This window comes from Macadamia integrifolia, chromosome 8, assembly GCF_013358625.1.
Source record: "Macadamia integrifolia cultivar HAES 741 chromosome 8, SCU_Mint_v3, whole genome shotgun sequence".
NCBI classification, from domain to species: Eukaryota; Viridiplantae; Streptophyta; class Magnoliopsida; order Proteales; family Proteaceae; genus Macadamia; species Macadamia integrifolia.
In genome coordinates, this window is record NC_056564.1 from 8,014,433 (window position 1) to 8,029,827 (window position 15,395).

The window sequence follows — 15,395 nt, forward strand, 5'->3', positions numbered from 1 at the left end:
TTTTTTTTTTTTTTTTTGGCTTGATGGTCAGCCATCAGTATATTTCAACTTTCCATGTCACATATTGGGTTTCTCTGAAACATTTGGTTCGGCTGTTTGATTTAAGAACATCTCTGGTATCATCAATTTGGAATTTAGTTTTATCTTTTATCCAATACACTTGGAACACATCTCTGGTATCATTTTATTTGAGCCCAATGTAGAGTATGTTTAAGCCAATACATTTGGCTGAATGAACCATGTGTGAGAACACGGGTCTTCAAAATATTTCCTTTTGGAAATGATGAATAAGGAGTCATCACCTAGATTAGGATTTAGGACCTACAATAAAAATGTTGACTCCATTTGAATTGGTCCGACCGAAAGATTGAATGAGTCATATTTAAACTAAGGAAAGGAGTTAGGCACTCTGGTTAAACCGATTTTCCTATTTTACTTGGTACTTTATAAACAGGGAAAAATAACACTGCCTGGTAATGCCCTCTCGCATGGGTTAGTGAAATGGCCACCCCGCCCATCCTATTGGATTCTTGTGTGTGTGCTCCCATTGACCCCGTGCTGGTGCAAGGCCACGCAAACTGGAGGCAAACCTTTTCCCAAAAGGATGATAAACATTCAAGATCAACCAGCTAAACATAATTAATCCTAACAATAAATCAAATTAAAAATATTAAAAAGATAGAAGTAGGGATTGACTCACCAACCTAGGCTGATGAAGAATGCAAAATAAGGCAGAATTCATAACCCTCGACTAAGCTGATAAAGAAAATTATTATACAACCAAATTAAACTAACCTAAAACCAACATCAGTCCAAGCAGAAAATGAAACCCTAAATTCTACTAAAACTTTTAAATTATGAAAAGTGCCATTTTATTGCCAAACCAAGCCTAAAACCCTAAATGCATGAAAACTGACCTAAATACATGGGAAAATTATTTTAATGCAAAACACAAAAATTCTACCATGATTCAACAGTAAGAGCTTAGAAACAGATTTTTTATTTTTTATTTTTTATTTTATTTATTTATTTTTAATAAGGGCATAAAACTACTAGAACACCATACAATATAAAAACAGCAAAAACCCTAACAGAATTCCATAATTATATACCATAATAATGCAATGACCATGGAATAAATGACAATAAATGACAACCAATGGAGATGCAAAAATGCCTAGAAAGATCCAAATCCAAGAAAAGGAGTTAAAATTTTCAGATATCAAAATAAAATAAAATAACAGAAAAAACTATAGATATCAAAATATGTACAATCTAAAACCATGATCCAATCATTTAAAAAAAAAATCAATAATAAAACTACATATCATACAAAGAAAAAACAGAAATGAGTGTATTGCTGCAACCCCATTTACGGCAGCAACAATGCACCCAGAAGTTTAGTACTGTAACTTCTAAAGTCTAAAGCCAAACAAGATGTAATTAATATTGAAACGAAAATATACTAACCCATCCTAATCTGGTCAATTGGAAGAGTTAAGAGTCAGTCTATGTTTTGTTTCTTTCCTTTTTGACTCAGGATTGACTTTAATCTTTCCTTTTTTGAGTTTGAGCCTGTCCTACTCAAATTCAATAAAGTATATACGTAAGGGGCTACAGCCTCAAAAACAAATTTGATTAATGGAGGAGCTTTTGCTTTGTTTGGGTGCGTGAATTTAGACATGTGCATCCATGGATTCAGGTGTGGATTAGTGGATTCTGAATGGGTTGTTGTGGATTCAGCAGCTGAACCTTGGTCGAATCCAAGTAAAGTTTCTGCTGAATTCCAGATCTTCAGTTTGGGTGGATTCTTGAACTGAGTCTTCAATCTTCTTCTCCTCTCAGATTTGCACTTCAGAATTTTGAACTTTTCTCTCCTGTCTGTTATTAAAAACCTATTACAAGTTTCAAGCTAATTCTATTTCTACTTCCTGAGTTAATCCCTGATTTTAAACTGCTAGAATTTTCCATTGATTTGCTTGATAACTATTAAAATCAGATTCTGTTTCCAGTCAGTTTTCTCCATCGATTTCTGAAACCCTGCTTCAACTCAACTTCTTCAATTCTGAGTTTCTGAATCTGATTTCTGCCTCGGTTTTTCTGGTTTCAATCATCTATTTAAACTCTTAACCAATCCTGTTATGAAACCCTAAATAGTCCACCGATCCTACAGCTTGAGTTTTCCTACTCCTAGTAGGTTTACTCCAAATCTTTGAATCTAACCATCAGATTTCCATCTAATTTTACTGGTTGACAGATTCAATCTAATGCCATGATAAAAGATTTCAGAATCCTACCCACAACAGAATCAGACGACTCACAACCAGCAGGTTAAACACCACAGATAAACCTCAATGTCAGATTAACCCCAAGTTCAGACCAGATGAGGTAACTAACAAGTCCAAAATGCCTCAAAGTAGGATGAGGATCCAATGGTCGATTCCAAATTATTTTCCCAAGAATGAAAATAGAAACTACTTTCCAGATATAGAAATAATAGTATATCTTCACAACTGCACAACAGATGAGCATAAGATTATATTCGCATAATCCATTCAATAGGTTGAACACAATAGCTAAAGATCAACTTAATCCAGTGGCCAGAATCTTCAAATAAAAAATACACAGAATTAGCAAACAACAGCTAGAAATCACTTCAATCTGATGGTCAGATACAGGAGAATCAATACTCTCTTGTTGCTGGCCAGTAAGGGTAGAAATAGAAACTGTGGCCTTGTATAAACACTGCTTATGCAATGGCAGCATATAAGGTGGCTTCAATAGTCTTCAATCAACAACAAACAGTAGTATTCACCTTGGAATACAAACTGATACACACACCTCAGTTCAAAACCAGAGGAGAAAAGAAGAATGATATAGTAAACTAATCGACTAGAATTTCTGACTCAATTGATCTATTTTGAATGAGTTATTTGGTTTTCTTTAATCTGGTTGTGTTCTTTTCCTGCGATTTTGTCACAAGCTAATCTCCCACTAAATTTCCCTGGTTCGTGATTAGTTCTGTTTTAAGAAGCTCTCTTAAGCCCTGCCATCCAATGAAAAATAGATGCACAACCAAATCTACATGAAACAACTCTGGTGAAAACCCAAAAATTCAAACCATTGTTCACATCAAGCACATACTAAGGATTTTACCCCCCCCCCCTTTCATTTGACAGATCCCATAACTAATTTGTCAAAGACCACTGTCAACAATAGTAATTGAAATAAAGTTCTCTATACACATGTTGGATGAGAGACATCAGTCAACCAATTTTGAAGGTCACAGTACCACAATGCAGACTACATACTGCTTTTTAGGTTCAGATGGAATTTAGACTGGATCAAAGAACAGATTTCCTGCTTATTTCACAACTGTTAAAAATGGAATTGGAGTAAAATTTACGGCTGGAGAGCCAAATTGAGCACTACACTAAGAGTAACAAACGAATCATCATCATTTTGAACTTATGGACTGAATACAATACATACAACATCAAATCATCCTTATCTCAACTAAATGGGGTTGTCGGCCACATGGATCATTACCCTCCAATCAGATTTAATTGAGGTCATACTTGATATAAGGCTAAGGCTATGCATGTCTTTCCTTGCCACTTCTCCTAGAGTCACTAAAAACAATACACATAGTGGTCATAGCATCTAAGTGATCCAAGGCATTGGGGAGGGTCCAAAATCAAGGTGACACCAACAAGGTGACCAAGGCGCTTAGATGTCAAGGCCACGGCTTGACAACTATAACAGTACATAAACTCTATGACCAAAATAACCAAGCTCATGTATTCTAAGATTCTGACTAGACAATATAATAATATCAGATCCCCTCAGAACTAGAAAAAACAACTCTCCCTCAAAAACAACTAAAATCTATGGTTTTAAACAGTGGAATAAGGCAATGATTGGGTTTTTGCAGATATAACCATCCAGCTAGGTCTTGTTCTCTACCTCCTTCTGCAATTTTTTCTTCAATCCCATGAATTAAATGAACTTTCAGTAACATAAATCCTACATATAACTCAGTATTCCAAACTCAATGGGCTCAGCCAACAAAAATGCTACACTCCCACTCTTTAATTGCTTCACATTGAGGAACAAACACACCAAAAGAATGTTTCATTCTCATTTTGTCTTCTTGCTTGTCCTTATTTTTCAAGACAAATCACCAGAAACAATTTCTCATACCATTATTCATACTAAGCAGCCTTGGTAATAAAGATAAGCGTATTGGTGCTCAGAAATGTTAATCAAAATGGTAGTAAACCAATTTTGCAAGTTTTCAGCACCTAATTCCCCATGGCAAACAAGTAACTACAACCCTTAGTTCACAGGAGATCAAAGTTGAAATGTCAACTGCCACAGAACTTTGTTGAATCAATGACCTGAAGGGTTGCATGAAAAAAGTCATAATATTGAGCTTGAGTGTTGAATACAGTCTATGCATACTACAAATAGAGGTACGAAGCTTACTGAATTCAAGATATTCTAGTAAGCCAAAGTAAAAGGTCAATGCAAACATAGACACATCAGGATTGATTTCAAAAGCAGCAAGATAACTCTGTTGCCATATCTAAAAGAATGTCCAGTAAGAATGAAATGTTTTAGATGAAAATATAAAAGAAAAGAACAACACATTTATTGAATTTCAAATTTTGAATTTTCACAATAATATCCTTCCACTGACTTTCTCGGGTACATATCCTAGCTCTAGCAGACCAATCTTACCTTTATATACATCCAACAGTTGAGGAACTTCCTTTTCATAAGGGGATACATACTTCTCCAAGAAGTGCTTATTACTCTTTGCCAACACATTTCCTATGCTATGATCTCTCTCCACTAGACCTTTCAATTGCAGAATTTGAAGAACTGAACACCTAGGGATTATTCTCTTCTCCAAGCTATACCCAAGATTTCGAGGGTTTCTTATAATATATGTCAATTCCCAACCCATTTTGTTCACAAAGAAATCCATCTGTTCCCTTATTTTTTTCTCAGACAGCATCATAAACCACGGATACCTCTTAAATGCAGATACAATCTCATACTCAGACAAACCCCACCTTCCATAAGCCTCTAATTTCTGTGTCCAGGTCGCTTTGTTCAACGATGAAAACACATGTAGAGCTAGCATAAACAAGCCTTTCGAAGGGTCAAAACCCATTTGCTTAATCTCCTCAACCATCTGTTTGAACCGATCATTCTTAGGTGTCAATGTTTTGGGATAGCAAGTTAATAATGTCAAGATATTAGACTCAGTCGCCCCATTTTCTCTCAAGATTGCAATATTGCAAGCCACTTTCTCTACATCACATTTGAGGAAACGAGTTTGACGTTTCAGAGCAATAACAACATTGTCCACAGTCCCAACTAAACTTTTGAAGAAATTAAAAGCAGGGATTATTTGGTTCACTAAGCTAGAGAGCAAGATCGATGGGTCTGTGGAGAAGATTTTGGCAAGGTCAGAGCTTTGAACACCCACAGAATGAAAGAACTCAAGTTTGGGAAGAAGGGTCTTTGTAGGATTGACTAACAGCAAAGATGGGTACTTTCTGATGAGACTTGAAATCTGGGTTTCAGTGAAACCATGGTTTCTGAAAAAGGAAAGAATCGTATCTGGTCTTTCTGAGGTTTCAAAACTTATCTTCTTGGAGGCAGAGACGGCAGCTGCAGGTGAGAACCCACATGAGTTTACAAGGTAAGAGACCACCAAAGGGTTCGATATCTGAAGTGTAGGGCCCTTCGTGGAGATGAATTTGAGAAATGAAGCGTTTTGTAGAAAACCCAATTGGATTCTTGAATATTGCATAGTTCTTCCGATTGGGAGCAGTTTCTTATAGAGGAGATTAAGCATTGGGGATTCGATGCTAACTTACCGGATCTGGGAAGAGCGCCGGAGGGATTCCCCTTGATTTCTCGTCCTTCTGCCCGTCTAATCCTTCTGTTCGTCCGATAGTAAAGCAATAGACATCAAATAGTCAACATTGAAACAGAACTTCTGTATCGTGCCCTCTGTTTTGGTCGTGCTGGGTTACCATTTAGCTAAAAGCTGTTGTGTTATCGAAAGATGCGTCGTACCGATTATTCAGCCGCATTTGCAATTCCATCTATTTATGTCTCAGAGTGGGCGACCATTGAGGCACAGTGGTAAAGTTGTATTGCAATATGTTGGTCAAGAGTCAAAACATGGAAATAACCTTTTTTACAAAGCAGGCGGAAGGTTGCGTATACTTGCCCCTCCCAAATCATGCAACGCTGCAATAACGAGAACCTAATGCACTGGGTTGCTCTTTTTTCCCTTCAAAAGTTTCTCAAAAGTTTTACCATGTGTTTGGCTTTGGTCATCATAAAACAGAACCAGATCCTCTCCAGCACGCCCAGATGCTATCAACCTTGGGATGTGCATTGCGCTTATTGGATCGGATATCAGATCCTCTCCAGTGCATATTAGACGGCTGGCAGCACCAAGCATGTACCCATGACTGCCGGATGCACACTAGGCGCACTTAAGATCTGATTTCGATCCGGATCCTCATATAACCCATATGTCTAAACGCAAGTGTACAATATTGGTGAAGTTAAAACAATTATGTTAGCTTAACATTGAGTTGCCCTTGAAACAATCTGGCACACTTCAATCTACTCGGTGTGAAGAATTTAAATAAAGGCTTTGTTGATTTGGGATTTGCAATCTGTGCTATGTTGCAATTAGTGGAACAACATAATCACTATGTGCAAGGAACTCTCATTAATGCTGAAAATTTAAGGCTGAATTCAGTTTGCAGTTCTCACCCATATCTTACATGAATAGTTTTTAAAAACACTCTCTCACACATTAGTTTTGTCCCAAAAAAACAAAGGTGCAATTGTCTATCATTATTTGGTAGCAGCATACACAATTGCAATTACCATTATCCTTATAATCATACAGGAAAGACCTCCACTGGTGGGATCTGGATTTCTCTCTATTCGTGCACACAGGCGAGAGAGAGTACTGAAATCACAAATCAATGAATATTAGCATTCTATAAAACATTCAAGGATCAGTAGCCGGGACTACCAGGAAACATACAAGCTCTCTTTTACTTGACCAATTTTTCGAGTACTCATCTGAATTCCAATCGTCCTTCCTCCTATATTAACTATAAAGCTGCAGAACCAGTCCCAATACATTCGAACTTCAACGGTTCTACCTGAACCCAGTCAATATGTTCAGGACTTCAGGTCAAACATGAGACACCGGACGGCGAATTTGTTCACGTCTCAGGATGCTTCTATACCTGCTGTTCTAATCATATTTACATGATCAACCTTTCAATTGGTTATGCTCAACTAAATGATCAATATCCATTTCAACTAGTGGTCCAGCTCGGTAGTCACTTGATGTTGATAGCCGCTGACATGGCACGTAGCTCCTTAGCAATCTCTGGAAAACCTGGCCTTAATTCAGGATCAGATGACCAACACCTCTCCATCAATGACCTCCATGTAGGTTCACACCAGCTAGGGACCTCAGGTCGTAGATCACCTTTGATTATACCAGCTGAAAATGCCAGCCCAGGAATAAAGTTAAAATAGAATCAAACCATATAACAGAAACTGAACAGTTATCCCACATTTTTCCATCTTCTCAAGTATGCAACTGAAACCTTAAACAACAGACATTGTAATAGATTTCTGATTATAACATAAATATAACATATAAGAAGCAAATCCTAAAGGTACATGGAGATGCTAAAAATGAATGGCAAACATGAAAATGGTCACTCAACGAACAGGATCAAGCAGAGGGCAAAGGCTGTTGTTTGCTGAGATACGTATACTCCAGCCTATCTTTCCTGGACATCATGTTTTACCTGGAGTTTCACAGCAAGGCTGTCTTAAGCTCAGTCAAATGGAAAAACTAGACCTCTCTATCAAATCAAGTATTTGAAACTACTGCACTCCATCTTATTCAATGGATCTGATCGTTATTTTTCCACCCACAAACTCTTCCCTTGAGACTTCCCAGTATGAACGAAGATGCGGGAAATTTAATACAAATTATCGCACATAGTGACACCCTATTTTATTGGTTCGCATTCTCCTACATCCACAGTTGCTGAAGCTCTAGTTCCAAGGTACGAGAATCTAAAGAAGGAAGGTGCATCGGAGACTTTCCCAGCTGCATGCAACCCTAGATAGACAAAGAGACCATTCGATCTAAGCTGTGGTCAGTCAGTCAAACTAACCTCGATCCAGGTCGTCCAGAAACATCAACATAACCACTACTATTGGGCACAGAAACCCCTCTGTCCATCTTCTGAGGCAGAGCTCAGCAGTATATCCACTGGTTTTCTGTTTTCATTTCCCTATTGTTTCCCTTCTGTTTGATCTCCTCTCTTTGCTTTTAACTTCTGATATAACATTTTTCATTACTGAAATGAAAAAGGAAAGCAGTTGTCAATATTTCTGCTGTATGTAACACCCTCAGGAAGGTGGATCCACCAGAAATCAGTATAAACTCCAAGTGCATTACTGCATCCGGTACAACATTTGGGCAGCACAAAGGACAATGACACCCAGGTCCAGCATGGATATTTCAAGGTAGAAAAGATGAATTAAATTGAACATCTGTTATAAAACCACTGTGAGCTGTATCATTAATCTATTGCCAAGTTTTCTTGGCACAAGCTGTACCATGAACCCATTAGTTGTCAGTTTGACAAACAATTGACAGTTCCTTGTGAAACCAACTATAGGATCCTTCAGTAGGTAGGCAGACCATTATATGTGTTTTATAAATCTGCTTGCAATGAGCATAGTGATCATTCCAAACTGGATCAGAATTTCAGAAAAGGAACCACAAGATTCATACTTCTCTCTAGTGTAGTGCACTAGTGTGAATGGAATAACAGACAATATGACACATCCTAATGATAAGAAATCAGGTATTCAGATCCATGAATGTACTTTGTGATACGAAAGCAATATTTAATAAGCCAAATATTTACAGCAACAATGAACTACAAGTGTTATATTAACTACTACGCCGAGTGGTAGGAATAGGCTGAATTAACATTTGTTGCCCACTGACAAAACCAAAAAAGAGTTCACATTTCCCTACACCAACTGGGTGGTACTAATAGGCTGAATCAACATTGGCTACCAACTGAGATAACCTGCAATGGTTGAACAATATAGTCACATGACCCAAGACTCTACGATAACTAGGTCAATTATTTCCAGTTTCTATTGATAGTTGAGTAGTTGATAACATAGAGGCAATTTTATTGCCTAGTTAGCATCCAAAACAATCCAATTCATCATAAAAATTAAAAAAATTAAAAAAAAATCCAATTGAAATATACCGATTATCTCCTCTGAACGCATGTCTGCATAAGGTTCATCCCCAGTTAAAAGTTCCCACATAACTATCCCAAATGAGTACACATCAACCTACAGGAAATATTTATCACACCGGTAAGCTAGCAGAAACAGAAATAAAGCATTGGCTTCTTAAGAATTCAAGCATGGAAAAAGAATACCTTTTCAGTTACCATCCTGTCTTTACTGGTCAAAAGCTCAGGAGCCATCCAAGGTATAGTTCCTCTTACCCCACCAGATACTAGTGTTCTCTGTTTAATTTTTGACAAGCCAAGATCCCCAATCTGGAAAAAAAAAAATTGGAAGCTCTCAAATTTAAAGCAAGGAAGGAAAAAAATATGAATACAAACAGTAACCAAATGGTCCCATGGATATTCTGGGGCTGATTACCTTGCATACTGGTCGGTGGGGATCCCTCATATTCACCAAGAAGTTATGAGACTTCAAATCAAAATGGACAACGTTCTTCTCATGCAGATATTGCATGCCAAAGGCTGCATCCATTGCTATAATTAGCCTTTTCCGACGATCAATTGTTCTGTAGATATGAATCCTTACAGATTTAGGGAAAAAATCAATGACAATAACAAGAATGTAACAACTTTAGGACTTATGGGGTACATAATTGCAGGTCACAGTAATGTTTTGAATAGGAGATGCATTCTGAATCACTAATACTGAAAAAGTATGCACAGTAAGAATAAGACTTCATAATTCGTCTTTACATAAGTCGAGAGGAGTTAAGTTCAATACACTTTGGATTTTCCAAGCATGATATCCTACAGTGTGTGCTCTAGCCCTTGCATGGTTACTAAATCTTCTGGGATTTTAGAACCTGGCAAATCCAGTTAGAGAACTGGTGTGTCATATTAATAGATTATTACCACAAATAGAATCATATGCCAGTTTCTAATTTATATTCCTCACTATTCATCTTTCTAGGCTTCAATGCCTTGTATGTTACAGCTTTGTAAATTTTCCTGTATCTTTTATAGGTCTGGCTGTGTAGGATGATTACGAATTTGTAAGCAAAGCTTATCTTTGACTTCTCAACTATAGTTTTGGTGACTCCTTCAAAACAACTGGTTTTTCACTCCAAAAATACAATAAAATTAGACCAAGAAAACCTTGAAGTAGGAGGCATTCACCACCTTGTTGATACTCAACCCAAAACTCATTTATTTTCAGCTTCGGTGTAATTCCATGTATTTGTGATATAAGAATTTTGAAATTATGTGCATGAAGAGAACATCCTGTTGGCCAATTACATTGAACTATATCTCACTTCTTTCTACAAAAGTAATTAGACTTTCTCTGTCTTGGGTTCGTAGCTAAAATTTAGAGATGGAACTTTAATATTCTCTCTAATACTTCATTGACTCCTTGTAGCTATGTAATTCAAATTGAGCCAACTCAGGAGCTTCTCACTGGAAAGAACAAAAAACTTTAACAAGATATCCTCCGGTCAACTTTTTCATAAATAAACATATTCCCACGTACCTTCTATATATTTGACAAGAACCTGCAAATCATTTGGATGGGTTCTTCCAAACCATCTAATTTACATGTTCTAATTATTCTACACTGTCTGATTTACATGCATTAAACCATCACTTTGCTTTAGATTCTGACATTCCACAGATGGGGAATAGCATCTGCAAAGCTCGTTAGATTTGTTGTTTACTTGTCATTATTATTCTATGAATTGCAGGTTTTTTCATACATTATCATGTCCTTTTCAGTATCAGAGTATATTATATTATATAAAACTATTGCATACGAAAACACAGCCAAATTGTAGAACCCCATATGTTTGGGTTCACTGAATCGAACAATTTTCTACCATGTCTAACACAGGAACAAAAAAAATAAAATAGAGCTGAGTTATGCACCCAAAATACAAGAGACTACATAAAGCATCAGCCATGTCCCACATCCATAGAAGTAAGAACCCTGCACTTCTATAGAAACAAAGAATAATGAAAAATATAGCATACCGATCTTTTCTTCTTAGAACATGCCTGAGGGAGCCATTCACCAGGAACTCTGTCACCGTTGCTAAATTTGTCACTGGTCCATCAGTAACCACACCATAGAATGCCACCACATTTGGATGGTGAAGCTGACTTAGCATATGAGCTTCCTTCCAAAAATCTGCAATCTGCACAGAAGATCAAAAAAAAAAAACCGAATTTGATCAGGTGTCAATGATGTTTAGATGTCAGGTTTGGCAAAAGACAATTGAAGAACTAGATGCTGGACTTTGAACTTGACCAACTCAATGTTTAGCTGTAAGGAATTTAACTAACAACATAAGGCTGTATTTGGATGTTTTGAGATGAAACTCTAGCCGGTTTAAATTCGGTTCATAATAATTTAGAAGTAGATTAAGCTTTAATTGGAATACAGTTGGTAATTCCTGCACTTATAAGAGTGTAGGACGAGTTTCAAATTCCTATTGTTTTTGGAAGGCTGGAAGCTGGATTAGGGAGACAGTCATAATCCCCATCGTGCAGATCATCTCCGCCTTATCCAACCTAAATGTCAATCTTGAGAGAATTCAACTCTAAGGATTGAAAAACTGGCAAAGTGATTTAACAATCAAAGCCCATGCTTTACTGGTACAAGTTCAGTAGAAGTACATGAAAATATGGCAATATCCTAAAAAAGCAATCACGTAGAAAACAATTTTCCCAATTGTAGTATAAAAAAAGGAAGGATAAAATAATTACCAATCGATCCTCTTCACCTCCAGTAAAGCAACTTGGCTTTATGCGCTTGATGGCAACATCAGATCCCTTCCACTTCCCATAATAAACAGTTCCATATGTGCCAGAACCAAGCTCTCTTATATTTTCAAGGTCAGAATTTTTAATGGCCTGCGGAACAAATAAAACTTCATATTCAGAAGAATAGTAGGAAGAAGAAGCATTTTGTTTCATTTTCCATTCAACCTAAGATTTTAGTGGAAAGGACATTATCCGTAAACAAGAGATAACAATAAATTACCTGCAATTCTTGAGTAGCTAAATGGGTGTAAAAGGATTCAAGATCATTACGGATTCCACCATCTATCTTAGAGCACGTGTGAGATCCCTTGAGCTCAGCCTGCACATCAAACTAATTACTTAAACTGAAGCCCAGAGGAGTTTACTATTTACCAGCTAAATAATGTTTTTATGGAGAACCTTTTCATCAATACTTAAACTGGATTGAGTATCTACCTGGTTGTCCTCTTTGAGACCAAGATCTTTACTCAACTTTGCAGCTGGATTCTTGATGGAACAATTAGATCCTAGTCCATTTGATTTCCCAATGCTTGAGTTTGAGCTAAGGTGGCCTTCATCCATGGTATCTGGAGAACTTTGTTGGAGATCCATTTCACACCTAGGCAAGGATTCCAAAACATCATCTCTGGCAGGGGAAGGTGGAAGAGTTGGGGGCTCCAATTCTTTGGATATCGACAGTGAAAGATTATCCAAAGAAAGATGCACGCCCGATGAAATATCAATACAATCGGGATTACGGGTTAATGTTTTAACACCTGTCTTGGGATCTAGTCCTGTTTTTTTATCCGACAAAGGACATCGGCTCTTATCACCCAACTTGGAGCCATTGAAGCAGCCTCGGTCAATGGAACATGTACTGAACTCAACGTCTTCTATTGGATCCATGAGTAATGGCTTCTTACTCAACTCATGACCATTTTGCTTACCAATTAAAGGGTGATGGAAGCTATCAACTGGAATTGCATGGGAATTGTTGCACACCGTCTGAGATGGAGTTTCATGCTTTGTGTGATTTAGATCACTTGAGAGATCCTCTGCAGTAGTCATATGCTTGAAGCACTGAACTGGGTTCTTAACTGAATTATGAGGCTGGAGAGGTTGGTAACATGAGCCATGGCTCATACCATGGAAAACTAAATGGTCCCTAGGAGGGTTTGGACTTCCTGTAGCTAGTAGGCCGCCCTGCCCACTTACATGATCAACTGGATATCTCCCATCAGTTGGCTGCAAAATTCGTGTTCTCAAAAGTCCTCTACCACTTTTGAGATTGAAGGGAGGTTGGGCATCCTTGCTAGATTCTATCTTCAATGCCATACCTTCCTGTGCATGCTCAAGGGCACCTGACCAAGGCTTCCAATAAAGGGCAAGATTTGATCGCATAGCCTGCCCATGTTTCGAAATGTTTGAACTCGGCCTAAGCCCAGGATACCACTTCGAGAAACAAGGCTTGCCATCAAGCCCAATGGCTCGATGGTTCCCCATCTCTAGTAGTAGATTACCACGATGGTTTCGCACATAATGTGAATTCAGCCGTTGATTTCTAACGTCTCCTGCACCAAATCGATGAATTCGGACTCCGCACTGATAATTTCCTGATGCCCTGTCGTAGGTAACAGAAGGCTTCAACGGAGAGACCCCTCCAAAGAACTGATTGCTGCCTCCAACCGGAGTTCTACATGTCTCCACTGAATCAAAACAGGTAGTCCATGGCATAACATTTTCCCCATTCAGTACTCCCATGGGAACACGCTCAATGTTTTGGCGACCCTGTTCAACATTAATGCCAGCGGTCATTGATGCTATATTAGGACTCTGTATTTGCTTCAAGAACTTAACTGTTGCAACCGATTGATCAGAACTGCCAGCATTGAATTTACCACCATTAGCCAAGCCTTCACCAAATCTACTAGGCAGAAATTGAATAGAACGATTCCTCTGCAGTCCTAGATGTCCACCATTCAGATTTAAAGACTGTAAGTGAGATTCTGGTGAGGGGTTTAAACCGCTCAGAGAATGACTCAGTTTGCAAGTCACAGGGAGATTGTAGTCCAACACATTCAAGCCATAGGAGTCGCGAAAACTATGAACATTGGTTGGGTGGCTTGATGGAACTAGTGGTTCATAGGTTATTTCTCCTTGGACTCCAACAGAGCAGGTGGACGGAAACGGATTTTCCCGTTCAGAGGTTTTCGAGATGAAAAAGCCATGAGGACTTTGAAATCCAGCTTCCTGTCTTGCCATAATCTGTTGTTCTAACACCATTTTTCTGAGTGAATCCTCGGAACGGAGTTCAACATTCTGAATCATGGGAATCTTGGGTGCTAAAGAGTGGTTTGGAAAGAAGTGATCAGAATTCTGAATTCTGGCCAAATGGGGGACAGAGGACTCAGTTTCTGCTGCAAACCCACACAAACGATCACCCAAACCAACGACCCCGTTCATGCAGGGTTTCGCCTCTGTTTTAACTTCCCTGGGAACAACCACGGTTCCCACATTAGGATTTCCAAGTTCAGAGAAAAACCCAGGTAAAGAAGAATCAGGGTTGGGACCTACATACCCGTTATCGTTGCAGACGAATAGCCAAAGACGTCGAGGCTTGCCGTGAGACAGGAGCTTATCGTACTCATCGATCATGCACCTAGCATCCTCGTCCGTGGTTATTAAAACTAGGGGGGCATATCCATCGACACCGTCAGATTCAGGGAGCTGGTACTTGAGAGAGAATGAAGGATTGAGAGGGCAAAGCTCCAATATCTTGGATCGAAGTCGCAAGAAACCAACGTTCCTGTCGACAGAGATGATACGAGTTTCGCCACCAACGTAGCGTAGCTTCCCAGAAGGTGGCCTCGGTAGAAAGGAACCATTGAAGCTGCAAAGAAGCTTGATTTTCTGTACAGATGTAGGCTTCTTGTGGCGAGAGAGTGGAAGTTCTTCCATTTCTGCAAAGAGAGTGAGAGAGAGAGAGTCAATTGTGAGATAGTTGAGGGGAGGGAAGAGAGGTGGCGTTTTCTTTTATAGTTGTTACGGATTGGAAGACAACGACCAATGATTGCCCTTGTGGGTTATTTAAATTACGGAAATTGCCCCTTCAGCTGTTCTTTATGTTGAGACTTGAGGCTTGAGAGAGTTGGGATCCCCACACAAGGGGAGCGTGGGGCCAAGTGGGAATCTTGTGAAAAGGTTGACAGTTACTGACTTACTGCAAGGGGAATGAGCTTTTGG

The 15,395-nt window shown here is 38.5% G+C and overlaps 3 protein-coding genes across 3 annotated transcripts in view; 1 reads left to right on the top strand and 2 right to left on the bottom strand.

The window, feature by feature from the left end:
* LOC122086296 overlaps window positions 1-1,820 on the top strand; it is a 3,447-nt gene extending 1,627 nt beyond the window's left edge. The window contains exons 2-3 of the mRNA XM_042655047.1: window positions 455-492; window positions 1,703-1,820. Coding sequence (XP_042510981.1) covers window positions 455-492; window positions 1,703-1,820 — 156 coding nt within the window. The remainder of the gene's footprint in view (window positions 1-454; window positions 493-1,702) is intronic.
* A 2,812-nt stretch (window positions 1,821-4,632) lies between these two features.
* Window positions 4,633-6,169, bottom strand: LOC122087316 (transcription termination factor MTERF15, mitochondrial-like). The gene has a single exon (XM_042656398.1). It carries the CDS (start codon window positions 5,870-5,872, stop codon window positions 4,679-4,681), a length of 1,194 nt encoding a protein of 397 aa, XP_042512332.1. The 5' UTR covers window positions 5,873-6,169; the 3' UTR covers window positions 4,633-4,678.
* Window positions 6,170-6,751: 582 nt separating this feature from the next.
* Window positions 6,752-15,137, bottom strand: LOC122085802. Its single transcript, XM_042654386.1, has 9 exons — window positions 14,731-15,137; window positions 12,609-14,643; window positions 12,394-12,492; window positions 12,117-12,263; window positions 11,382-11,545; window positions 9,775-9,922; window positions 9,546-9,668; window positions 9,369-9,456; window positions 6,752-7,561 (listed from the first exon to the last, which is right to left on the bottom strand). The coding sequence occupies exons 1-9, from the start codon at window positions 15,108-15,110 to the stop codon at window positions 7,395-7,397; spliced, it is 3,351 nt and encodes a 1,116-aa protein (XP_042510320.1). The 5' UTR covers window positions 15,111-15,137; the 3' UTR covers window positions 6,752-7,394.
* Between the last annotated feature and the right edge of the window lie 258 nt (window positions 15,138-15,395).